General features: G+C 41.4%; 1 protein-coding gene across 2 annotated transcripts; it reads right to left on the minus strand.

Moving 5' to 3' along the window:
* Nucleotides 1-1,038: 1,038 nt before the first annotated feature.
* kcp (kielin cysteine rich BMP regulator) lies at nucleotides 1,039-24,211 on the minus strand. Of its 2 annotated transcripts, XM_058076520.1 has the most exons (47): nucleotides 23,757-24,211; nucleotides 23,444-23,571; nucleotides 22,635-23,158; nucleotides 21,853-21,925; nucleotides 20,380-20,648; nucleotides 20,139-20,307; nucleotides 16,479-16,534; nucleotides 16,172-16,265; nucleotides 15,693-15,775; nucleotides 15,516-15,609; nucleotides 15,371-15,450; nucleotides 14,523-14,608; nucleotides 14,355-14,445; nucleotides 14,190-14,289; nucleotides 13,984-14,069; nucleotides 13,816-13,909; nucleotides 12,706-12,855; nucleotides 12,520-12,626; nucleotides 12,332-12,425; nucleotides 12,088-12,261; nucleotides 11,928-12,010; nucleotides 11,703-11,796; nucleotides 10,604-10,786; nucleotides 10,369-10,539; nucleotides 10,117-10,290; nucleotides 9,334-9,416; nucleotides 9,147-9,237; nucleotides 8,715-8,797; nucleotides 8,472-8,645; nucleotides 8,214-8,393; nucleotides 7,812-8,076; nucleotides 7,183-7,265; nucleotides 7,015-7,108; nucleotides 6,778-6,951; nucleotides 6,602-6,684; nucleotides 6,364-6,484; nucleotides 6,186-6,268; nucleotides 5,868-5,967; nucleotides 5,685-5,773; nucleotides 5,046-5,148; nucleotides 4,823-4,965; nucleotides 4,459-4,631; nucleotides 4,268-4,379; nucleotides 3,075-3,176; nucleotides 2,840-3,004; nucleotides 1,676-1,976; nucleotides 1,039-1,601 (listed from the first exon to the last, which is right to left on the minus strand). In XM_058076520.1, coding segments are annotated over exons 2-47 (6,153 nt in total). In that variant the 5' UTR covers nucleotides 23,445-23,571; nucleotides 23,757-24,211; the 3' UTR covers nucleotides 1,039-1,380. The 2 variants fall into 2 exon arrangements, with proteins under 2 accessions (XP_057932503.1, XP_057932502.1); XM_058076519.1 differs by lacking the exon at nucleotides 23,444-23,571.
* Nucleotides 24,212-25,915: the final 1,704 nt, after the last annotated feature.

A 25,915-nucleotide genomic window follows, 5' to 3' on the forward strand; every position in this document is an offset into this window, starting at 1 on the left:
AAAAACATTTATGACTTTATCATGTTATTGAATTGTTAATAAATTGTAAATAACAACTCAGGTTGGGGTTTCGCGTAGATCTGCTCCCTTTGCAAATCGGTTGAGAAATGATGGCAAGAATGGCATAAAATGCCAGAGTTTGAATTTTGTGAAGAAAAATAAGGGGGGGGGGGGGTATCGTTTTTTTCAGTTTTTTTCAACTTGCTTCTAATGCACTTTTCTGGTCAAAAACACAGTGGAAACCTCACACACACTCAACAGGGGCCCCAGAAGCACCCAAAAATGGCATTGTTTTTGTCAGTGCTCAAGCCCTAATAATAACAGTAAAAATCATTTATATTCCATCCATCCATCTATTTTCTATATCGTTTATCCTCACATGCTGGAGCCTATCCAAGCTGTCTTGGAGCGAGAGGCGGGATACACCCTGGACTGGTCGCCAGCCAATCACAGGGCACATATAGACAAACAACCATTCACACTCACATTCATACCTATGGACAATTAGGAGTCAACAATAACCTAGCATTATTAGATGCAATTAATGACAAACTATGTTGGTGGCAAACACATAATGATTTCATAAAGTTTATGGTCATGATGTGATGACCAGTCTAATTAGTACCTTATTTAAGGCCAGCTGCACTTCTTTCATGCTGCAGGGATCATGGAAGATTTTTCGGTAGAGGCGACACACGTCCTCAGAGGAGACCTCCTGTCCCTCGGTCACACCAAGAGACTGGTACAGAGCAGCCATGTGCTCCTGCGACAACAAACAATATAAAGACAAAACAACAAACCCCAGAATAAAATAAACAAACAAACCACCTAACATTTTACCTGCTCCATGTTTTACAACCTGTGAGCCCATGAATTATACAGACGTGTTGCTATGGTTACTGCAGTCATCTGGAAGATAGCCGGATCAGGTGACTGATCTTTTTAAGTGAAAGGAGACATGTAACACATGGAACATCACTGTACTATTTATATAATAATAGATCCAGAATTGTTAGTGAGATCTGTATTTATTCAATAAATGAGTACCTGAGATAATGTGCCTTACAGTCAGACATTGCACAGTGCTTAAAAACATAAAACATATAGTTAACACAGTATTTAGTAAGAATGGTGCACATAATACTTGAAATAAGTGTCAAACCAGTTACAAGTCTAAAAAGGGTGTTTTTCTTTATTATTCTCAAGCTTTTTTTCAACCAAAAAACATTGACAATACGACCCCTTGTCTTCTAGAAATAGCACCGCATATTCAGCCATAAAGAACATGTTGAGGTTCCATGAGCTTTTCTTCTACTGAAGCCGAGTGTGCATGAAAGATGGCGGCAGTGTGCGTCTCCAAATGTGAAACTTCAAGCATCATCACAAGTTTTTGCCATGAATTATTTTGGGACATTTGCTGGAATGGATGCAGTAGTTGTTGTGCAGCACCAGCCCGGCGGGACACTGGCAGCCGGGCACACATGGCTTGAAACAGTGGCTCTCTATCACCCCTAGTGGTACGGCGGCGTTGAAGCACGTCACGGGACATGGGGGGCCGCACTCGTCAAACACGAATCCCCTCTCCACTGGACAGCCCACAGCTGTGAGGACATTATTGTTTGAGTCTTTATTGGACATTTTTATAGTGCAAAAAAGTAACGTCCCCCCGACTCACCACACAGCGATGGGCTCCTCCAGCGTAGGACCACCCCGGCCTCTCGACACTGGCTGGCGTAGGCCTCCAGTGTGTCACACAGACACTCGTCAGTGTTGGCCCCGCAGGCGCACAGATCGTACACGCAGGCGGCGTACCACGCCTCAGGGGGGACCACACGGTGGCAAGGCATAAAGACTGCAGACTTCAGGACCTTACAGCGAGCGTTAGCACCTTTTCTGGCGTGGTAGCCCGCCTCCTTGCAAGGGTCGACATCCTCCCCGGGCCGACACAATGAAAGGGTGTGGCTTCCATTTGTCACCTAAGATTAAAACAAGATTTCTTAATTAGTCCCACAATAAATGAAAATGAACTGGCTAATTTTCATATATTGTCATGTACATGTATGTGTCTGTTTTCATCTCCCGCCTCCAAACAGCCAGGAGAGAGTTCACTCTGTGCATTGGTTTCAGCACCTTGGCATGCTTGTTCCATAGAACAACGGCCTGAACAGAGTGAGCCCTTTTGTCAGTCACACAGTCTCTTTATCTATTCGTATCATACAGACTGCATTCTATTGTTTCATTGTAGTTTTAGTAATATTCTTGTTACTAGTAACAAGTAAAAATTCTTTTTAAAAGAAGACACACCTTTTTAATCAGGCTTTTAACTAATATTTTAAAACTTTTCTTATGCTTTTATCTTTTTTAGTCCTATTTTATGCTTTTAGTCTTTAGCTTTTAACTCCAGTATTTCCTCAGGGGGGGTCCTCCACACTGGGGGCTGTGTCGGGTCTGCTGAGGGGGTGCCATCCTTGGGTCCCTTCGACCCAGCCGGCTGGGGGTTCCTCCCTTTAATGTGGTTTTTTTTTGCCCCTTTGTATTGAGTTGTGGACTCCTATAGAGCCGCTAAACACAATAACTTGCACAGAAGCGGTCTAGATCTTCTGGAATCTGCACCTATTCCAGTTGTATTTAATTGGATCTCCCAAAAAGGTCTGTTTCAATTTATTCCACCCAAAGCAGTTTTCTTTATCTTTATCAATGTAAACGATTTATCTCTTGTCCCACTTGCAGTTATGTAATATCCTGGTTAAAGATGTGGATGCAGGACCTAGACGACAGATTTGAACATATTCCTTCAATCCTCAGTAAATAACGATTAACGCAATATGCTATTATTTACCCTCCAGCTGTTGCCAAAATCTGCTTCTGACAGGCTTATCTGTCCACCAGGCATGCGGAGGTCATCCTGATGGTAGTTGTTAAAGTTTCCACAGAGGCCACATGTGTGACCCTTGTAGGACCCTGGAACGCTCACCTCCAGGTGGGAGCGACCGCTCCATAGCACCTACAAATGGACACGACATCAGGGTGCATACGAGTATCATTCATAAAGAGAAATATGACTCCATGCATACCTTGAGGCCGATGTTGGTATTGAGCAGAATGGTGTTGGTTTTGCGTTCTATGTAGATGTATGGTTCTCTGAGGAATGGCAGCGTCACTGTCTCATCGTTGACCTGAGGAACACACAATTGATTGTTGCTTCCTTTTAAACATATGCATTGATTAGTTGTCAATAATGGTTTTATTTCATTTGAACATGCATCAGATTACAATTGAGTGCATCCCATAATCAGTTCACAGTTCCACATGTCCAAAAGGAGTAGGAAGAAGCAAAGTTTATTAGATCCTACCAATCAGTAACTGTTACATTTGTTCACTTCCTGCTTTCCTAATATAATTTTTATTCTTTTTTATTTTGTATTTTTATGAATTTTTTGTCACATACCGAAGTACGAGGTGATATGACCATACATTGACATATATATACATGTCATATAATGACATAATTAAAATTTCGACTTCATTTGACACTTGTATGACAAGTGAGAATGAATGGCATACAAACGTATATCTACTTGCAATACTCATGCCAAAAAAACTCCACCCATATTTTCCCACCGCAAGGCATGCTGGGTAGCTTGAGGTACTTTTTCTCCCAAGATTTCTCCGTATTTGTTGTTGATGAGGACATTGTCAGAGAAGTAAACAAGGAAGGAGTTAACATACTCTTGATATCCAACAATGTATTGTTCATAGTACGTCTTCCTGTTGGAGCAGGAAGTGTGACTTATGGCCATTTGGAGGTAACAGTTTTAACTTACTTGCCACCTTTAGCACTTAGTTGTGGATTTATTTGATGCCTTAACTTGCTGTGGATGTGTTTCCGTTTCGTTGCACCGTGAGCAAGTACATCGTTTGGCTTGATGCCAACTGAGATGTGGACAGCCCCTCCTTTTTAGTTTGTTTTCATGTGTTAATATTAACAGTACTTAACATATTTTTAATGTGAGTGAGGTGCAATGGGAATGCCTTGTCATTATGTTATTACTATAACATACTCTTACTATATTATTACTTAATATTAAAAGTGGTTACCTTGTTTTTACAGTTGTATGACAGTCAATAATTCTAAAACGCCACTTTTGCAATTGCTAATAATTAATAATCACAGTTTTACGAAGGGTGTTGTTTGACAGTTTGACACTGGAACAGATTATTTCTGTATTAATTATATCCAATGGTGTGCTTTTCGAGTCCCACAAACCTTGACAAGCCAATCCTGGAGCAGCTGTACTCTGACATCACCGATAAAGACGGTCACCTCTTTAGTCCATGACACTCCTTTACGGCCACGATCCTCGTTAGTGGCATGAATGCTGCAAAATATTAAGAAGAGTCGAATACCTTCTGATGTTGCCATGGTGACTCTCCTCCTCCTCTCTTCCTCCACCTCACCTGAAGTCTCCTCCCTCGCAGTCCTTCGCCAGAACGTAGGTGCACGCCCCCTGGAAGTGCAACATGCGGCCGTCGAAGGTGCGGTAATGAGGATCGCCAAACGCGATGCACGTGGCCGGGCGAGGGATGCAGTGAGGACAACACAAACCTGGAACAACCGCTGGCATCTCATCCTGAAGGCAACACACAAATGCACACTGATGATGATGATGATGATACACATGCTAAAGATGTCATGTATTCATATAACATTATATTTATTATTGATGTTGTTGTTTGCAGTGTATCACACTGAGCAGCATTGGATCTGTACCTAATAAAGTGGCCAGTGAGTGTATATGTAGTGTGTTGTTTTTGCACTAACTGTAGCACAGGTGAGCGGAGGGCAGCGTTCACTGCGACAGTGCACGTCTCCAGAAACACAAGTGCAAGTGGTGCACTCGTCCACCTGCCATTGTTCATCAGACTGATACAACGTGCCCTGGTGCAAACACGACACCCCGGTGTCTGCAACACACACACAAACACACACACACACGGTTAAATCACATGTGTAAACACAAATAGGACGCTTATGGTTGCGTTACCTTGACATTCATGGCAGCATTTCCCTGCTACCTTTACTGCTCTCTGGTTATTCAGACAAGGTGCAGATGAACACTCCTCAATGCTGCATTCAATGTAGCCCAGCTAAATACAATACACATTAGCAACACACACACATTTTACACACATTGTTTGATTGGATCCATTAAAACCATGAAGTAAAATAAACTAAGAAATAGAAGCATGCACATAATTCAGTGTTAATTCTATGATTACAAGACATACAATGGCTAAGATCGAGTGAGGGTTCTCTCATTCTGTGTGGAAGTGGTATATTTTTGAATTCATTGTCCTTCTTACCCACTCCATTTGTTTCTTGAGTTTAGAATAAGTACATAGGCCATCTTTTGTGTGTCAGCAGATCTCATAGACTGTGCAATGTGATGTAAACAAAGAATCCTAGGGCTCTAGTAATGTTTCATTGTCATTTTCATTATTCTGATCTATTAAACACACAAAAAATATGCTACTATCACTTTGTGTTTGGCTTATAGTATTGTTTAATACTATAGTACTATATGAATGTTATAGTTGTTCATTCATACAGTTGATCTTGGGTGTTGGGTGTTGAGTGCACCTTATAGTATACCTTATAAAGACACAAAATGTGCGTCTCTTACATTGCAGGTGCATGTAACACAGCTGTCGTCGCTGTCCGTCCATCGGCTGCCGCTCGCCATGCGTCTGTTCTGACCCTCAATCACGCAGTCTGGACATGAACAGGATATCATCACAACTATTAGTGACCGATTGCGGAAAAAGACAACAGAGAGGCCGAGGTGGAGGTCATGAAATAATGTCACCTTTACACACCGGACAGCACGAGTCTGGAGGGGTGAACTGTTCACTGGGGGGGCAAGTCAGTGGGTGGCAGGCTCGATGGAGACAGGTCCATGTTAGATCCTAAACAACACACACACAATGACAGCATTAAGTGCTTGTTTTTTAGTTAACTATGTGTGGTTTATTCTATTTTTTCTTTTTTGTGACACTTATTCCAAAAGAATGCTCAACCATCTGGATATTGCTATGATATACTGTGATAAAAGGCCGTAATTTAAAAAGTAATTTCTGTGTGTATGAGAATTGATGGTAGAATAGAAGTGTTCTTGCATCAGAACCTTGCACTGGCAGGTAAAACAGGGGTCATCTGTGGCCAGGACCTCATTGCCAATCAGTGTAGCAGTGCAGTTACTGAGGGGCTCTGGACATACACACACACACGCGCACACACACGCATAAAACAACAACAGTGTTTCTGGACAATTTATACTGTGTTGAATGCAGATGATTACTGACGTGCACAAACAGGACAGCAGGAGTCGGGTCCAGAGAACAAGATGTTATTCTTAGGGCAGTCAACCAGACTTGGACACTGTTTGCGGTAACATCGCAGGTGCTGTTCTCCATCTGGCATCACCTTAAATGCATGATACATGGAAGCCAGTATGTTTTGTTTTTTTTTACTAATAACTAAAATAGTGCAAAACTGTAGTATAGAGAAACTAGTAAGTAGAAATAGAAAGCTTGCTCCTACCTCACAGGTGCAGACCTGGCAGGGATCTCCAGCAGGATGGAAGCTGTCTCCTGGACCGTATACTCTGCCCTCAAACACACAGTCTAAAAAAAAAAAAATAAATAATAATGACATGACGCCATGGAACGCAAAAGAAGGCAGACTATGACTCGACATGGGAAGTCAATGTAGCCTACCTGCACACACAGGGCAGCACTCCCCGGGCACTTGGATGAAGTTGGTGCACGGAGACAGGCATCGTATTTCAGAGCAAGTGGTCACTCCGTCAACGCACATGCAGCTCCTGCAGTGAGACGAGTCGGCGAACCAGTTGCTGCCTTCCGAATGCTCACCTCCATCATACATACAACCTGAAAACAAAAGATGTGTTTCAACAGATCGACTCATCCGGTTGTGACTGTACGGGTGTTTACCTCTACATCGAGGACAGCATGCGCCTGGCTCAGTCACATGATGCATGCAGGTCAGCTTGGGACACTGTGGAGACGTACACTGTACTACACCAGCCTGCAATATTTCATAAACTTGTTAGTTTTCACCTGACAGCTGGACAAGTGGAATGCAATGATGACAATTCCTACCTGACAGGTGCATGTGGAGCAGTGGTTTGAACCCAAGGTCCATACCTCCCCGTCATTGTACTCATGTCCATCCAACATACATGCTAAGGACAATAAAAGAAATGTTTAAAACTGTTAACAGTGGTTATACTAATTCTACACTTCAATGACCTAAAGAACCCTGAAATGGATTATTATTAGCAATAATTCAGATTTGGGGCTGCACGGCGATCGAGTGGTAAGCGCGCAGACCTCACAGCTAGGAGACCAGGGTTCAATTCCACTTTCTGCCATCTCTGTGTGGAGTTTGCATGTTCTCCCCGTGCATGCGTGGGTTTTCTCCGGGTACTCCGGCTTCCTCCCACATTCCAAAAACATGCTAGGTTAATTGGTGACTCCAAATTGTCCATAGGTATGAATGTGAGTGTGAATGGTTGTTTGTCTATATGTGCCCTGTGATTGGCTGGGATAGGCTCCAGCATACCGCTGCGACCCTTGTGAGGATAAACGGTAGAAAATGAATGAATGAATGAATAATTCAGATTTCATTTTCTCGATCTAGATATTGGCTTCAATCAAAATGCCCCCCCCATGAATTGTGGTGCTGGACACAAAGTGTGTGTTCTACAGTTAATGATGGATGCCAGCACCTGTGCACTCAGGGCAGCACTGTCCTGGCTTGGTGACGGCTTGGCTGCAGGGTGTGGGTGGGCACACAAGGGGCACACAGGTAACTGTGCCTCTGACACAGGTGCAACGCTGGCAAGGATTGGAGGAGAGGGTGAATGTGTAGCCTTGGGGGTGGACCACACCCTCAAATAGACAGGAGTCACAGACGGGACAGCAGGCGTCTGACGGGATGGGGTGGGAACACTGGATTGGACACGGTCTCCTTTGGCAGGTCACCATCTCGTTCTGAAGTGACAATAATAAGAAAAAAGATTTAATCATGATTCTCTATGTGATGGTGGTACCTACAGAGTTAAATATATTGAGATGGTACTTGTGTAAAAGCTTGCGGAGCATTGTACTGAAAGAATGAGCAAACTGACCAGACAGGAGCAGGAGGAGCAGGGGTCAGAGGGTGAAGGGAAGGATGAGGCGGACTGGTATTCCTTCCCCTGATATCGACAAATCCCGGTGCAGACAGGGCAGCACTCCCCTGGGGGGGTCACTGGATGCAAACAGGTCACACTTGGACATGACACATGTACGCACACCACGCCGCCATTCTGCACAGAGACACACTTCATTTTAGATGACACAAATAGCAACACCAATAGCACCATGTGACCATCTAGTATCAGCACCAGACAGGAGCAGAGCTGACAATGATCCACGGGATGAGCAAATCGCTCTCCGTTGAAACAGTCCCGCCCATCAAAGTTGCATCCATCACACACGCCACATGCACAGACGTCCAGTGCCGGATGAGTACAAGACACGACTGGGCACCTTCGCGATGTACACACTACCTCGCCCCTCTGTGGTAAAAAAGGACAATGATCACATGTTGTTGCCGTAAACGATAAGCCCGAGTTTCCTTCACTCACTGAACACGTGCACTCTTGGCAGCCATCTTCTCCTCCTGCAAGGATCTGCCCATCAATGTAATTCTCACTTTGGAAGTGACAACCTGCACAGGGATAGCAAGACACCTGACAGTTACCGCCAACATTTTGGATATCATTCATAAAGGGTATCAATATTAGTATCAACAATAATATGTACAATAAGTTAAATTGTTTGTTTATAGTTACTGTACAGGTACCATACTGTATACTTCAAACTGAATAATCATCTTACTTGTAAAGGTCTTCTTACTTTATTGAAGTACATTAATTGAACATACAGTAGTGTAGCGACCTCTACAGTGGGACACTATCATTTCATCATTTCATCATTTCATCATTCAAGGCAATATGACGTCTAATATGTCATTTACTGTACATCAGGTAAATTCATTGTCCAAGTAGCTGACATACCGTCACAGATAGGACATCCACATGTGTCAGTGACAGGGTGAGGACAGAGCGCTGGAGGACATGACTTTTTCACACAGCGCACAGTGCCAGTCTGAAAGGAAATACACACACATTGCATGTTGTTTTGTAAAAGATGACAACAGTAAAAAAAAACGTATGTATTCATGTATTCATGTATTCATGCTACCTGGCAGGTGCATTCAGAGCAAGGGTTGCCCGGATCTGGAAAGGACTGTCCATTAGCAAGGACAGCTCCATTATAAAAGCAGCCTAACAAAAGAAAGTGTCATTGTTGATGAGGAAAAGTCACATACAGGATTTGGAAACAATTTTTACTATACAATAGAAATAATCTGTTCCAGGGTCAAACTGTCATCATTATACAATATTTTCAAGTACCAACTGCTAAATACTTCTTACTATTTCACATGTCTGTAATATTGTTTATTTTTATTTTCAATCTCTGTCAGCAACATTTACCATCAAAAGAGTCATTTTAACTCCTCTTAAAGTAAAATTACACAGCTTAAAAACATGTAAAATTTTTAAATCTTTTTAAAATGTAAATTAAATATAAATCTTTTTGAGTGTAATGCCTTTTTTTGACGTTGGTCTTTGGAGATGCAAATGTGAAATTTCCTGTGTTTTTTCACAGGAATTTAAGGTTGTCAGAAACAGATTAATTGGATTTTCATGATTGTCTACTTTGCTTTGGTTTGAGTCCATTTTGGTTTGAGTCGGACCTTCTGGAAGGGATTAATGATGTTAACCAAGACACCAAGACGAAAGGTAGTTTGTGTGTTCTTTTGGATGTCTGAAACAGATTAATTGGATTTACATGATTGTCTACTTTGCTTTGGTTTGAGTCCATTTTGGTTTGAGTTGGACCTTCTGGAAGAGATTAATGACGTTAACTAAGACACCACTGTAATACAACATCAAGGGTGTTCCCACTGTAAGTTAAACACACGTTCACACTCTCCACAGCATTGTCCAGGTGCTTTGTAAGGGTGGCGGCAGTCTCCATAGCAGGGTAGTTTGCTGCAGACCACATCCCCCCCGTAGCAGTAACAAACAGAACAGGGTTCTTTGTCGTCTACAAACTCGGTTCCGTCAGCGTATTCTCTCCCTTGAAACATGCAGCCTACAGGAAACAAAAAATGCGTGTTTCTTCAGAACCATCTAGATGATCATCAGTGATAAGAGTGTCATTTTGTGTTACCATCACAGGACATGCAGCACTGTCTCTGCACCGGGTGCTTACAGTCTGTCGGGGGGCAACGCTTTCTCTCACACCTTACAGACCCCTCATGACACACACATACAGAACAAGGGTCCGAAACATCATCCCACATCTCCCCATTGGCTCGCTCTCGACTTTCATATAGGCAGCCTGTAAGGAATATACTGTACTATGATATGGATGATTTTATAGTTAAAAAACACCCTATTCGTACCTTCGCATGTTCGGCAACAGTCCCGTGTGATTGGATGGGAGCAGGAAGCAAAGGGACAAGGCTTCCTCTGACAGTGGACAGTTCCATTGGTACAGGAGCATAATTGACAGTTGCCAGTCGGGTGGTAGAAACGTTGACTGTGTTTGTAAGTTTGTCGCTCGTACTCACAGTCTAAGGGTGCCACTGCAGGAAGAATGAGGCAACAACATGTTACATTCTTTCATACAAAGTAAGAGCACACTAAGTAATGCGTATCATATAGTACTACTCAACAGCAACCAAAACACCAGTGACATTTTGACTTTTTCTTGTGCACTTCCTCAACAAACCCCTGGAGGCAGCAGTCCCCAAGCAGTGCATTTGGTTCAAAATCGAGATCTGGATGATTAAGTTTTGATTTTCATTTCATTTAAGTTCACATTAATTTCAGGCATGAATATTAAAAGCTTGTGTGATAATTCTATGGCCGATAAATTATAAAATTACAAAAATATACAATAGAGTACGATGATTGTAAAGTCTAAATATTGCGAGAAAGAACACTTAACTTTATGTAAATACATTTTATAAACAATATTACCAATTTCAATATATAACATTTTCACCATTCAATCATGAAAATGCCTTTAGTCTTATAATATAAATAGATCATATAAATATATTCAATCATTCATTCATTTTCTACCGCTTTTTCCTCATGAGGGTCGCGGGGGTGCTGGAGCCTATCCCAGCTGTCTTTGGGGTACACCGGCGGGGTACACCCTGGACTGGTCGCCAGCCAATCACAGGGCACATATAGACAAACAACCATTCACACTCACATTCATACCTATGGACAATTTGGAGTCGATATAAATGTATATAAAATATAAATAATATAAAAGACTTTTTCTGAACAAATATACAACCTTAGTCTCTTAACTTTCTGAAGTTTTCTCTGAAATATCATGGCTTTAGTCTTGTAACATTACAACATTTATTCATAATAGCATGCCTTTTTATCAAAATATTATACTTTTAATCTTGTACATTTCAAACTTTTTCCTCATCCTTTTATTATTATGTTCCAAATAGTTCATACACACAATGGCTTCCTCACCAGGGCACTGGGGGCAGCATTCTCCAGGCAATGCATGAGGGTTCGTGCATGACAGTGGTGGGCATCTCTTCTTCAGACATTGGACATTTCCATTCTGTAAAACACACAACAAATGTCATCTAATGCTATGCTATACTATGCTGTTGTTCTATACTGTACTATGTTAGGTTATGCGATGCTGTGTTACTGTATGTTATGTTTGCTATGTTGTGTTATGTTGTGTACAATGCAGCTGCAGGTCCTGCATGAGTCAGTCGGGTGTGCAAACTCCTGGCCATTGTGATACTCCCTTCCTGCATAGCTGCATCCTAAAGCAGAGAAGGTGATTGTCACATGTTGGCACGCTGGATCTTTATATGTAAACTCTTGACTAAGAGTTCCTCACCATTACAGTTGTTGCGACAGCATGTTCCCGACAGAGGAGCGTTACAGTGAGGACGAGGACACTGCGCTTGGTGACAGTCGATTCTGCCACTCGCACACTTACACTCCTCACACGCACTCACTGGGTTGGGAAAGGCTTGTCCATCCACAAACACGTGGTTTTCAAAGAAACAATCTGAGGAAGGAACATATATTTTACATATAACAAATGTTATGCCATGTTTTCTCTGAGTGTATGTGACTACCTGGGCACTTAGGACAGCACTCCCCAGGTGGTGTGTATGCGTTGGTACAGTTGAGTGGGCGGCAAGGTCTTCTCTCACATTCCACAGTGCCATGCTGAGGGGACAAGCAAGGCAAAGCTAGGCAAGGCAGTGTCAACAAGCTGGACCGTTGCACTTAAAGTGCCGTTTAAGAGGGACGTCAAGCTCACCAGACATGTGCAGACTTGGCAGGGCTTGTCCGGTGTCACAAACCTCTGCCCGTTGCCATAGATACGATGGTGATAGGTGCAGCTGTCACAAACTGCACAGCAAGAACCTGCAAAAGTGCATCCAGTTTAGTGTACACCATACCAACACAACCTCTTTTAAAAGTAACACTTTGTTTCATATTTTACCAGTGGTCTTGGTGGGATGCTGACAGGTGGTGGGGGGGCACTGGTTGTGAGTACACAAGGCGTTTCCATCCACACATGTGCAACTGGAGCAGGGATCACCTGGGTGCCACCTGGACCCATCTTCATACTCGGACCCCTCCAGCACACACGCTGCATTAACATCAGTAAATCAATGTAAACATTTCATTCTGTACACCTGTGTAATCCAATACAAGACCTCTTATCAATTAATTGATATTTATTAATACATTAAAATAAAAGCTACAATTTTGGCAGTAATGTAATTAGATATTTTATTTATAACTTAAATTTATATGAACCATTGTAGTAAAAGTAAGTAAGGAAAAGACAGGAAGCAGAACTAGAGGTAGCAGAGGTTCTCATTGGGAGTGACCAGGATGGATAGGATCATGAACGAGTACATCAGATGGACATTAAATGTTAGAGGCCTTGGAGATAAAGTCAGAGAGGCCAGACTGAGATGGTTGGGACATGTCCAGAGGAGAGATAGTGAATATATTAGTAGAAGGATGCTGCCAGGTAGAGGAAGACCAAAGAGAAGGTTTATGGATGTCGTGAAGGAGAACATGAGGGTAGTTGGTGTGAGAGAAACAGATGTAGAAGACAGGGTTGGATGGAGGAGATTGATTTGCTGTGGCGACCCCTGAAGGGAAAAGCCCAAAGAGAAAGAAGAAGAAGAGGAAGTAGTAAAATTAAGTAAGTCAGGCAGTAGAAATATTTAATAATAATAATTAATACATTGGTATTATAAATGTATTACTCGATAAGACATAAAAAGTAAATTTTGCACACAATGAGCAGCATGAAATACTGTATGGTAAAAGTCAAACAAATGTATTTATTAGTCATTTTATTAATAGTCGTTTATTGTATTAATTAAAAAATGTAAGATGACAACAAAATAACTACATAAATGAAAACTTTCAAATACATATTGCATACACTGAGCTGTATAAAATATAGTAAAATGTATTTCAATAATACCAATTAAAGTATAGTGAATATAGTAAGTGTACAGTCTTTCATGCATTGGATCCAAATAGATGGGCAGTCATACCTACTGACATATGTGTGTGTGTGTGCTAATACCTTTGCAGATAGGACAACACCGATGTGGGTCTATGATGGGGTTGGAGCACTGCACAGGAGGACACTTCTCTTCATGACAAACTACATTCCCACTCTAAAATTCAGAACATGGATGCAATGTCATCATAGGGTGCTACATGGTTAAATGGTTTTGCTGCATGGACTTACCTTACACCTGCACTGCAGGCAGGATCCACTTCCAGGTGGGACAAACACTTTCCCATCTGCATACACCCTCCCATCAAAGTCACACTCTGGGAGAGCACACAAACATGATTTATGTATGTAATTATTCCATTGAACATTCCCTGGACACAAGGCCATGTCTTGTATTTGCTCTCATTTGGTTGTACAGAAGTATCCAATGTCCTCACCGTTGCATGTTGGACAACACTGTCCCTTACGTTTAGCTGGATGGCTGCAGGCCGGCGCGGGACAAGTCGCCTCCAAACGCTCACAGGACACTTCACCTGCCTGACACAGCACATTGGTTCCCTTCTCCTTGCACAAAACACACAACCTCTCAAGACTGAACTCACAGAGCAGCGACACTGCAGACAAGGGTCACCTGTGGATGGAAACTTCTGTCCATCCAGGTAGACTGTGGATTCATACTCACACTGATCACACCTACAAGACACACAAATATACATGATGACGGAGAAATGGATGAGGTAAATATAAAAGTGTTAGGGCATCGTTGTTACCGTGGACAACAGTCACCAACACGATGCACAGGATTTGGACAAAACAGGGCAGGACATGGACGAGGTGAGCAAGCTATATTTCCATCCTGGAAAAGAACATATGAAGGAATCATATTTATTGTATTATTGTTCATATTGTTCATATCATATTATTTGTTCATATTGTTCATATTGTTGATGTCATCTATTTATTATCCACATTATTATTATTATTATTTATAATTATTCATTCATTTCTATTCTATTCATTTTTATCCTCGCAAGGATCGCGAGGGGTGCTGGAGCCCATCCCAGCTGTCCTCAGGCGAGAGGCGGGGCACACCCTGGACCGGTTATTTATTATTATTTATCTTCTTTTGTCTCTATCTATCTGTCTGTCCGTCTGTCCATCTGTCCGTCTGTCTATCTATCTATTATAATTACTTTGGAATTTATGCATGGAAAAATAATCAATAAATTCTAATTTAAAAAGTAGTGTCCACAGAGGTGAGTGAGGGAGGGTACAATAGCATATAGAATAGATCATGTAACAATTAATTAAATATTTATTATTGTTTGTGAAAAAATAATTTTAACATAGTGTCCAGAATGATGAGTGACGGAGGGCATTACATTAGAACAGCTATTGTATGAATACTTACATACGTACATCTTATGTAAAAGATGTTTTTTCTGTAGGAAAATGACGTAATATAATACAAATCTAAAAATGCTTTTATACATAAAGGCATACCCTCAGGTGTTTTCTACTAAAATCCCACCCACCATAACCCCAAATTTTGCGTCTGGTGTGAATTCGGGGCAAGAAAATAAAGTATTTTAAATGTAAAAAATGTGAACATACGTACCACACATGTGCATTCTTCACAGCGGTCTCCAGTGGGGATGACGGCGCCATTTGGGAAGTTGTGTCCATTCACACCACAGCCTTGGAAAAACACACAATGTTACACTGCCCTTGACCTGTCACACACACATCTTTACATGACACACCTTGACACACAGGACAGCAGGAGTTGTGTGGAGGAGGCTCTGGGTTGCTACAAGGCGTATGACATCGCTCCCTTTCACAGCGAACATCACCTTCCTGGGGGGGGGGGGGGGGGGGGCAGCACAATTCAGTTAACAAGATGGCTGCTTAAAGTGGTTTCTGTTTGCAGTCATGCTCACCAAACAGTGGCAGACGTCACAGGGACTCTCTGCTGGCCTCCACTTTGCATCGTGATCATAATGCACACCTGAATGGATGCAGCCTGAACACACAAGGTCACACACAAGGTCACTTTTATACTCCTTGTTATTTTAGAAATGTATAGTGCTGATTCTCAAACAATTTTAATGTTTCACATGTCATGGTTGAAGCATCAAAGGGGACCTATTATGCTTTTATAAAACATGCGTAGTCCAGCAAATAACTACTAGTAGCTCCTAAGTACTTTTCAAGTAGCTCTCGTTTTGGAAATCCAAGAAAATAGCTGGAATAGGTGCAGATTCTGGAAGATCTACAAAACCTTCTGTGCAGGTTATTGTGTGTAGCTGCTCTATAGGAGTCCACAACTCAATACAAAAGGCTGAAAAATAGCATAAAAGTTCCCCTAAGATGATAGATCATCCTAATCTATTGGCTCAAATATGTTTAATAGTCTTACTGCTGCATTGCTGGCAGCACTCCCCGGGTACACTCTCCTTTTGTGTGCAGTCCAGCGGAGGGCAGGGTACCGTCGAACACTCCCTGTTACCACCCTGTTGTCAAAGACCAACATTTAAGTCCCATTGAAACACGATATCGACAAAAGCATTCAGACACAACTCTTAATTGGTCAGTTGTACAAAGTTGTATTTTTAAGAGAAAAAATATATAGAAAGGGGTATTTTTTTAAATAGAAAGTCACAATATATAAGGAGAGTTCCAATACTTTTGCACATATACGTACGTATAGTGTAAAAAATACCCACCTCACACGTATGAGCAGTGTAGGAAACATTATGAACTCTTATGTCCGTCTCACAATCTGGAAGAACAACACACACATTGTTAGAATTACGTATATTGTCTTAGTGTGTGTGCGTGTATACGTATGTGTGAGAACAGGGGCAAGCCCCTCCCAACATCCCATAAAAATGCAAAATTTATTTTCATTCATTCATTCATTCATTTTCTGCCGCTTTTCCTCACGAGGGTCACAGGGGTGCTGGAGCCTATCCCAGCAGTCTTCGGGCTAGAGGCGGGGTACACCCTGGACTGGTCGCCAGCCAATCACAGGGCACATATAGACAAACAACCATTCACACTCACATTCATACCTATGGACAATTTGGAGTCGCCAATTAACCTAGCATGTTTTTGGAATATGGGAGTACCTGGAGAAAACCCACGCATGCACGGGGAGAACATGCAAACTCCACACAGAGATGGCCGAGGTTGAAGGGTGGAATTGAACCCTGATCTCCTAGCTGTGACGTCTGCGCGCTAACCACTTGACCACCGTGCCGTCCTCAAAATTTATTTTTTTCTGTCAATTTGATTACTGTTATAATATTAATTCACGTTCTTAAAACACAGTCCGGAGATCTGGAAAACCTGGGTTCGAATCTCAACTTGGGCATCTCTGTGTGGAGTTTGCATGTTCTCCCTGTGCGTGCATAGATTTTCTCCGGTACTCCGGTTTCCTCGCACATTCCAAAAATATGCTAGGTTAATTGGTGACTCCAAATTGTCCATAGGTATGAATGTGAGTGTGAATGGTTGTTTGTCTATATGTACTCCGCCTCTCTCGTAAAGACAGCTGGGATAAGCTCCAGCATACCCGCGAACCTAGTGAGGATAAGCGATATAGAAAAAGAATGAATGGATATCATGATCACAAAAAAATCAGGAAAAAGTGGCTTATATAACACACTGACTTTGTAAAAATCATAATAAAAAAAGAAGGATGTGGAGGGCCCCAATGACTGGGTTTCCCTTGGGCCCCCAAATGATTACATACGCCCCTGTGGGAGAGAATAGAGAGTGATACAAGTAGCAGGAGTGAGAGCACTGCTGGTCCACAAAAAAAGGAATGTGGAAATAATAGTCTCATCCCCCACCCGAGCAGAGTGAGACTTTGTGAGTCTATCAGCACATTAGGTTTCACTAGGTCACTGGGGAACATCTGGATGCCGTAATGACAGGGCAGTGGCCTTCTGATGTCATACACATCGTGGCATGCTCCTCTGAGAAAACACATCAACTTTTATGAAGCAAGAAACATAACTAGAAGTGTTTGAAAGACCACCGGCGTGTGTGTCTGCTCTGCTGAGGGTGAATGAAACGTGATCTGGGCCAACATCGGGGAGGGGTCACGCTTACGATGGAGGATTTCCTATAAATGAGATTAGATAACAAGACACGCCTCCTTCATTTTACGAAGGAAGTCTGAATTAGAGACGGCTCACTAGGGGAGCACACCAAATTAGTTTTGCTGAGCTTGGATTTTTCTGGAGATAATTACCTTAATGCTGAGTGTGTGTGTGTGTGTGTGTGTGTGTGGGAGAGCGGGCAGTAATCACAGACTAAGAGGAAGACTATTGAGTGGCCTGCAGCCAACACATATTTCCTCTAGCAGGCCGGGTGCGCATTAGATCAAAGTGTGTGTTTGTGCCAGTGTGTGTGTGTGTGTGTCTCAACATGGTGCATCTGGAGTCTCCTTGGGTCGACACACAGAAACAATTAATGGCCACATGGAAGAGAAGCCAGAGGCAGACAATGTGAGGGACTCTGGATGAAGTAGTTCATATAGATCACAATCAGCACTTGCCTTCTTACATCTACTGTATGGGAACTTTTGCCCTAATGGAATGTTTAATGCATCGTCATGGCAACATGGCGACAGGCAGAAGTCCCATGTTAGTAATATATATATTTTTTAATTACAGTGTCAACTCAAAATAAGATTTGACTCCAAATATTCCATAGGTATGAATGTGAGTGTGAATGGTTGTTTGTCTATATGTGCTCTGTGATTGTCTGGCGACCAGTCCAGGGTGTACCCCGCCTCTCGTCCGAAAACTGCTGGGATAGGCTCCAGCACCCCCTGCGACCCTTGTGAGGATAAGCAGTAGACAATGAATGAATGAATGAATATTTATTTGTGATACTGGTTTTAAATTCTACAAAAGTCTATTTAGGAACATTCAGAAAAGATTATTATTGAATATTTGCCTCAATGCACCTTTCCTTAATGAAGTCTTCATATGAAAATACTTTTCATATGATTTTGGGATTTTATCTTTGAGCAGGACAATAGTCATAAAACGTCATATGTCAAATGTCATTTCACTTCTCTTTTAAAACACAGTCATTAAAATACAGAGATATTAATAATTATATTACAGTAAATATTATTTGAGTCTAAGTTTTGGAATGTTTAATGCGAGCAGCGATTTGTCTTACCTTTTTTGACTTTTTTGGTCCATGAACGCACCATCTATAGTTCTCGCATGCACAGACAGTTGTATTTTACATACATGGATGTATTATGATGTATTTTCCCTTTTTCCTCCTTTTTCTTTCACCTCATATTTACTCCTGATGCTATGTGGGAATGCATCAAGGCAAGATTTGATGACTTTGAGTGCTAATGTGCATCATTGCGGTACACAACCTCTCTGAAAAACAAAGTCCACCAAGAGGGATAGTAGCTCTGTATTCATTTAGAGCTTTTCATTTGATGTTGTTCCTGCCTTAGGGTTTACACAATACATAAAAAATAAGATAAAGCAGATGTTTTACGGATTTGTTGAAAATCTTTCCCTTGCTAGTTCTATGCTAATGCTAATACTAGCACAGCACTCGACTTCAGCCATGGTCATCACATGGACAGCCTGTAAATAGCAATAATAATAGCTATGACTGCAATTTTAGCTGGCAGTTAAATGTAAAAAAACATCAGACAGATGTAAAAATGTGAAAAACACTGGTTAGTTGGGCCACTCTTATGCCATGGTCAATAAAAACATTACCTGCTCTGCTCCAGTCTCTGGCAGGCCATGTAATATATATTATAAGTCAAACACAGCAACAGTAGATACAATTAACTTATATAATAATCTGCTACGACTTTGAAGCTAACTTGACCAATCAAAATACTCAATTCTTTCTCAATTTCTGCTCAATATTTGTTGCAGCTTGCGGCTACACAGTTACTGTGCTCCAATGAAACTACGGTGTGGGCCGAGCGTCGAACAGGAGGAGGTCACGTTTACTGCCGTGAACTGCGTTAACTTTGGCAGCTCTAAGACCCTACATAGTCTGATCTTTTTTGTCCTCCAAACTGTCAGCCTGCTACGCAGCTGATGACCGCTGTGACCCGGACTCCACTCTCCACTCTCCACTCAAAATATGGAATCACCACTTTGTGCTCTACTTGTTCCAGGAGGGCAGTGGGTTCATTGGGTGGAAATGTGACAAACCTGAAGCACAACTAAAAAGAGTATGTAAGTACACTGTTGTGTGTGTGTGTGTGTGTGTGGTGGTGGTGGGGATTCAAAGGGTCAAAGGTCAACAAATGAGCCGGGTAAGGCAAACATAGACAAGCTAATTAACAGACAAGCTAATTAGCATCATTTGAAACCCACCTATTACATTAGCTTGACATGTGACCGTTCCAGATGTGCACACACACACAGTGTTGACGTCCGTCTGCCAGCGTCGTCCATCCTCCACCTCGCGACCTTCCCACACACACAACCGCCTAACACACTCACATCCCTCCAGGTGGCGTACTCGCGACTCCAGCTCCTCGTTCTGCCACAACACATTCAGTGAGTAATGCTTACACATTAAAAAGAAATAAATACATGAAAATGTAGTCTCCACCTGAGCTTTGAGCATGTCCACCATACGAGCCAGATCCTCCAGCCTGGTCTCCAGCTTGCTCGGGCCTTGGGAAACAGGCTTCCCCCCTTGAGGAAGTCCTGGAGGTCCCAGGACCACTCCTCTTTGCAGCTGGTCACTCTGGATGTTGTGTGGATATTGGATAACGGTTTGGAGAGGTGTCCGAGTGGCTTGACTGGTGGAAGACACATTCTGTTGTAATGCTGGGACACTGTCATTGTGCTGCATGTGTTTGGATACAAGGAGAACATCTGGAAGACAGAACCACATCATTTAAAAATAGTTTGGAGTAAAAAAAAGAAGCATTCCTCCATAAAAATATTCAGCATATCAATATGTGGAATCATATTTCGGATGTTTAATGTATTCCAATGTAACTTGCATGCATGTTCAAAAAAATGACACCATTGAACATAATGTTCTTTGGACCATCTGCTCGAGGCCTTTGTGGATTCCAGGCCATGTTAAGGTGATTTCACTGTTTGTGTAGCTGCTGATGGCAAGACAAGCGTATCCAAAATGTAAACAAGAGCAAGGAAATGACAGGGCGGTCTTTGACGTGCTAAATTGCTAAATCAGTCACTAAATCACACTTGCACAACACGATGTAGACTTCAGTGTAAATGCACATGTGCAGACTTGCACACAAGGTTGATTATACAGAAAGATAGTAGTCTAGCATAATGGTTCTCAACTGCTTTGGCTGCGGGACCCACTATCACACCATCAACTCAAACTTCTCAAATATCTTACTTTTAAATGAAATGCTTGCAACACAACATGAACTACATGAACTTTATGATGCACTGTTCTCCAGCAGATATCTGCAGCTGTGTGTCGGACAAAGGGCATGTTAAATCCCCACTCAATTTCCTTACCCTCCCGTTCGAGCTGGACAAAATTGGCCATAAACATAGCAGGAACCTTTTTCTGACTTAGCAAGTGAAAAGCACTAACAAGAACACAAAGTGCATTCATGGACATCGAGACATTTTGGCCCGTGAGCCACTGAAAACAGCTCTGTGACCGACTTTTGGGTCTCAACTCACCAGTTGAGAATCCCTGTTCTAGCATAGAGTGTGGCTGCTGTTCAATGAAATGCATATAGCTCCAAATTTCTTTTGAGTGTGGGACAAAAAAAAGGTCTCTTCAAGAAAATAATTGTTGTTGCAAAGACAAACAATTCACATAAATTAGACAGTATACTCTATGTTTAAATTGTGATATCTGTAACATGAAGTAAAGTTGCTTTTAAATGATGCGGTTAAATCCAAATAAATTTTGGATTTGTTTTGACAAAATTAAAATTTTGCTTGTTTTTTTACATTTAAAAAATTGATATATGTATCTTGAATTAATTTTTGTAAAAATAGTCATTTTTGTTTGATTATTTTGATGTTGTATGTCTTTTGGATAAAACACCAATGTTGACCATAGTACATGTGGGTCATATACCTGTAACATGGTCACAGTGCCAAGGACGTTTCTGATATGCCTTCATGGAAATCTCAGCTTTCTTGAAATGACCCTGCAAAGATGAGATACAGATGGATTTAATACAGACTTTCCCAAAGTTTCCCAAACAATAGCCAACCAAATAGTCAAGGACAAAATACTAGAAGATAGATAGATAATTAATTGATCCACAAGGTAACATTTCAGGACTTTTTGATTTATGTTTTTGGTCAATGGTCAATGTTATTTATTTTTGTATATTTAGTAATGGTAATGGTTTTATTTCATTTGAACATGCATCAGATTACAATTGAGAGCATCACATAATCAGTTCACAGTTCCACATGTCCAAAAGGAGTAGGAAGAAGCAAAGCTTATTAAATCCTACCCCTCCATCTAGTACGTTTACAATCAGTAACTGTTACATTTGTTCACTTCTTGCTTTCCTAATATAGCTTACGTTTTGTTTAGTTTTTTTGTCAAGTACCAAAGTACTTTTTCTAAATATATTTCCTTGTAGGTCTCACTTTACAATAAGGTACACAAAGAAACAGTAGTTACGGAGGAACTAATGAAAAACTAATGAGGAAGTAAGGCACATAAACACATACTGTAAACTTGAGTTCTAGTTGTACATATGAACCCTTGCTGTTATTACCCAATGTAAGGCTGTCATTGGCTGCATATTTGAGTTCCAAACATTTAGAATTGGACCACCTTCAGTGATTTCAAGAGAGTCATACATATCTATGTTGGGATGTGTGATGTGTTCAAAAACTTACACTAAACTTGCTGTCTTTGTTCCCCGGTGTGCTGGCCAGAGTAATAACAACATCTTGGGGTAGTTCCACATTGAACTTCTCCTCTTCTTTTATTAGTACAACTTCAGCTTCTTGACAGTCCACAAAATATACGAGCCTGCTTGGCTCCAGGCTGACGGCCAACTGTACCCATTCCCCTGAGGAGAAGGGGTTTCTCCTGGGAAAAACAAAGCTCTGAACGCCTCCCACCGTCTGGTAGTCCACACGCAGAGTGTCCTCCAGAGTGGAGGAAGTGAGTTGAAAAATGGGTGAGGATGACGTGGAGAGGGACAGAAGGGTGATGTTGATGCCCTGTAACTGGTGTCCCACAAAGTGTAACCCCATGCTTCCCTGGAGGTTGGAGTGCAGTATCTGGGAATATTCCTGAGGGAGGGTCAAGTGAGGCGCTTTGGGACGAATTCTATACACGATCCCTGTGGGAGTGTGTAGTCTGGACAGTCCGCTTTTTGGGTGAGACATGTTTAAAGCTGCCAGAAGGTCAATCACTAGGAAAAGAGATAAAACACTGATTCATATGATTTCATATAATTTCATTTGATTTATAGTACAGTTGTCTTTGAATCATTGACTGCAACATTCTTACGGGATGAGTCTGTAGTGGCACATAGATAGATGGACAGGTGTTTGATGGATAATGACTAGATAGATGACTAGATGGTTCAATAGAATGATATTATTATTAAAGCCAAATTGTTCCATAATAGTAAACACCAAATACAACAGAACCATCTCAGTCTGGCCTCTCTGACTTTATCTCCAAGGCCTCTAACTTGTATTGTCCCTCTGATGTACTCCTTCCCGATCCTATCCATCCTGGTCACTCCCAGTGAGAACCTCAGCATCCTCATCTCTGCTACCTCCAGCTCTGTTTCCTGTCTTTTCCTCAGTGGCACTGTCTCTAGACCAAACAACATGGCTGGTCTCATTCAGTTTCACAAATTCAGATTAATGTATTTTTTGAATGTCCAGTGGGATACATTGTGGTCATCATTTTGTAGATTTGAAGGTTGCAGTATTGTATACACTGCACACACAAACAGTATTTTTGGCAATAACATCAAAGAATTGATTTAAGTCACTTACCATTGTCGTGATATGGAGCAGAAAGTCCTTGTGCAGACATTGCCACGATCCACAATATATCCAACAACAGCAGTTTGACACTCTCCATTCTGTGGACACCCCAAAAAAAACAAAAAAACAGACAGACAAAATAGTCCTTTTCACAGAAAATGCATGCTATCCAATGATTTGAGTTCAAAGTGAGTTCAAAGTGGAGATGTTCCTTATCCTTGTGAGCATGCAGAGCTGTGCAGAGACTGTGGATATAGTGAGAACATAAAACATCTGGATGCACTTCTTCTCTGCACTCTCATTCTCCTCAGAGAGACACACAGTAAACCTTTGCTCACTTTTTCTGCCTTAACTCTGCTTCTTTCTGAGGGGCTCTGCAGGATGAGATGCAGCGCAACCTCTTGTCTCTGCACTTTCTACACTTTTTTTCTTCCCTTGTTTTTTCCCCCCTTTGGTTGGGAATCTCTCCACCCATCACAGGCCAGTGGTGTTGATTCTCATACACCCCCTTCTCTCTCTCTCTCTCTCTCTCTCTCTCTCTCTCTCCCCCATCCCCTTGGTTATCAGCTAAACCTGGTGTGGAGACTGGAGAGGAGCCATGAACCTCTGCACAATAAACTATTTTCCCATAGGAAATCATGCAAATTGGGAATATTATAATCCATCATATCTGGGCATGCCCATAAAAGGAAGTCTGCATCGCACTGACGTCACAAATCATAATAGGTCCCCTTTAAGGGTCATAATAATAAAGTTATTATACTAAATTAATACTTAACCACTGCATGAAGAAGTGAAAATAACAACTTGGGTACTTTGATGACTGTGGTGTATGTAGCCTTACTTATTAGCATTTGATGTCACAATGTAAAACCTATGCATTAATACTTCTTAATGCTATCGACATCAAGTTAGTGTCACTTCAGTCATATTTCACTATTTAATTTGTCACAGTAATTTCTCTGTCAGCTTCTATGGTTGTCATCACAAGTTTGCCATCACTGGCATTCTTTCGTGGTGGTAAAACAAATACTGATACATACTCTTTGCTCAGGTTATGCATCTTTTGTTTGAAAATGTGTGTGGAAATTCAGGTCGAATATTGAAGATTTAATGACAAAATTTAATAACAAAAATAAACATGTCATATTGAGGAACATGGAAAAGTGGACTGCTCAAAAAATAAAGAGAACACAAAAATAACACATCCCGTATCTGAATGAGGGACATACTGTTATTAAATTTATTAGATTCACACTCAAACTTAAAGTGAGAAAACACTACAGCCAAGGGTACATTAGTGCAGAGTACTGTACCTTGATGGACAGAAATAGACGTGTCCATGTAAGAGTATATACAGTATTTGGTTGATGTTAATCTCCATAATATTAATGGGAGCCAGTGCCTGCTGAAGTGTGACTGCTATGGAAAGAGTCCAACTGTGCACAATCCCAACCATTGCACATCTAAACCTTTGTCCCTCTCAGACGATTTCGTCTCATGTGTTGCAGCTGTATTTGATTAAATATGTTATGTATTATAATTGTATGCATAATATTTATATTTTTACAAATATTACAAATACTTCTTGAAGTGGTGTAAAAAGCACGACTGTTCTAGATTGTGCTAGAAGTTACCACTGCAAAAGGATTGTGCTTCCTCAAAATTGTCATGGATATGATGATTCATACTCATAATTAAACAAATGAACTTTGACTCAAAATTTGCCCCAAGTATGAGCACTCTACTGTAATTTTAATGTTGCTACTTAGAACTATATCTAACCAGAACTCTGCTGACATCAGGTGGACATATTTCATCACAGCACCATAAAACAATGAGGCTGAATGAATGAAAAATCACATAAGGTGCATTATGTTCATTATGTCCATGTTCACTCCAAATATGACACATGTGTTACCTATATAACCAAAGGTATGTTGGTTTTCCTAAGGCATTGTGTGGTCTTGGTCTTTTGTCATGACAGCATAGAACATGTGCGTACACGCTAACCAAAACAAGTCCCGCTTTCATCATTGGTCTTTGAAGACACTGCGTGTGTGCTGGGACAAGTGTGTAAAAGGATGTGGGTTAATCTTCAGAGGGTACAGTAAATGGCGGATGTTTGATAACTAATCCCCTGTCAGGCCTCATTAGTGGGTTTGCAT

Source organism: Doryrhamphus excisus, chromosome 6, assembly GCF_030265055.1.
Source record: "Doryrhamphus excisus isolate RoL2022-K1 chromosome 6, RoL_Dexc_1.0, whole genome shotgun sequence".
Lineage (NCBI taxonomy): Eukaryota > Metazoa > Chordata > Actinopteri > Syngnathiformes > Syngnathidae > Doryrhamphus > Doryrhamphus excisus.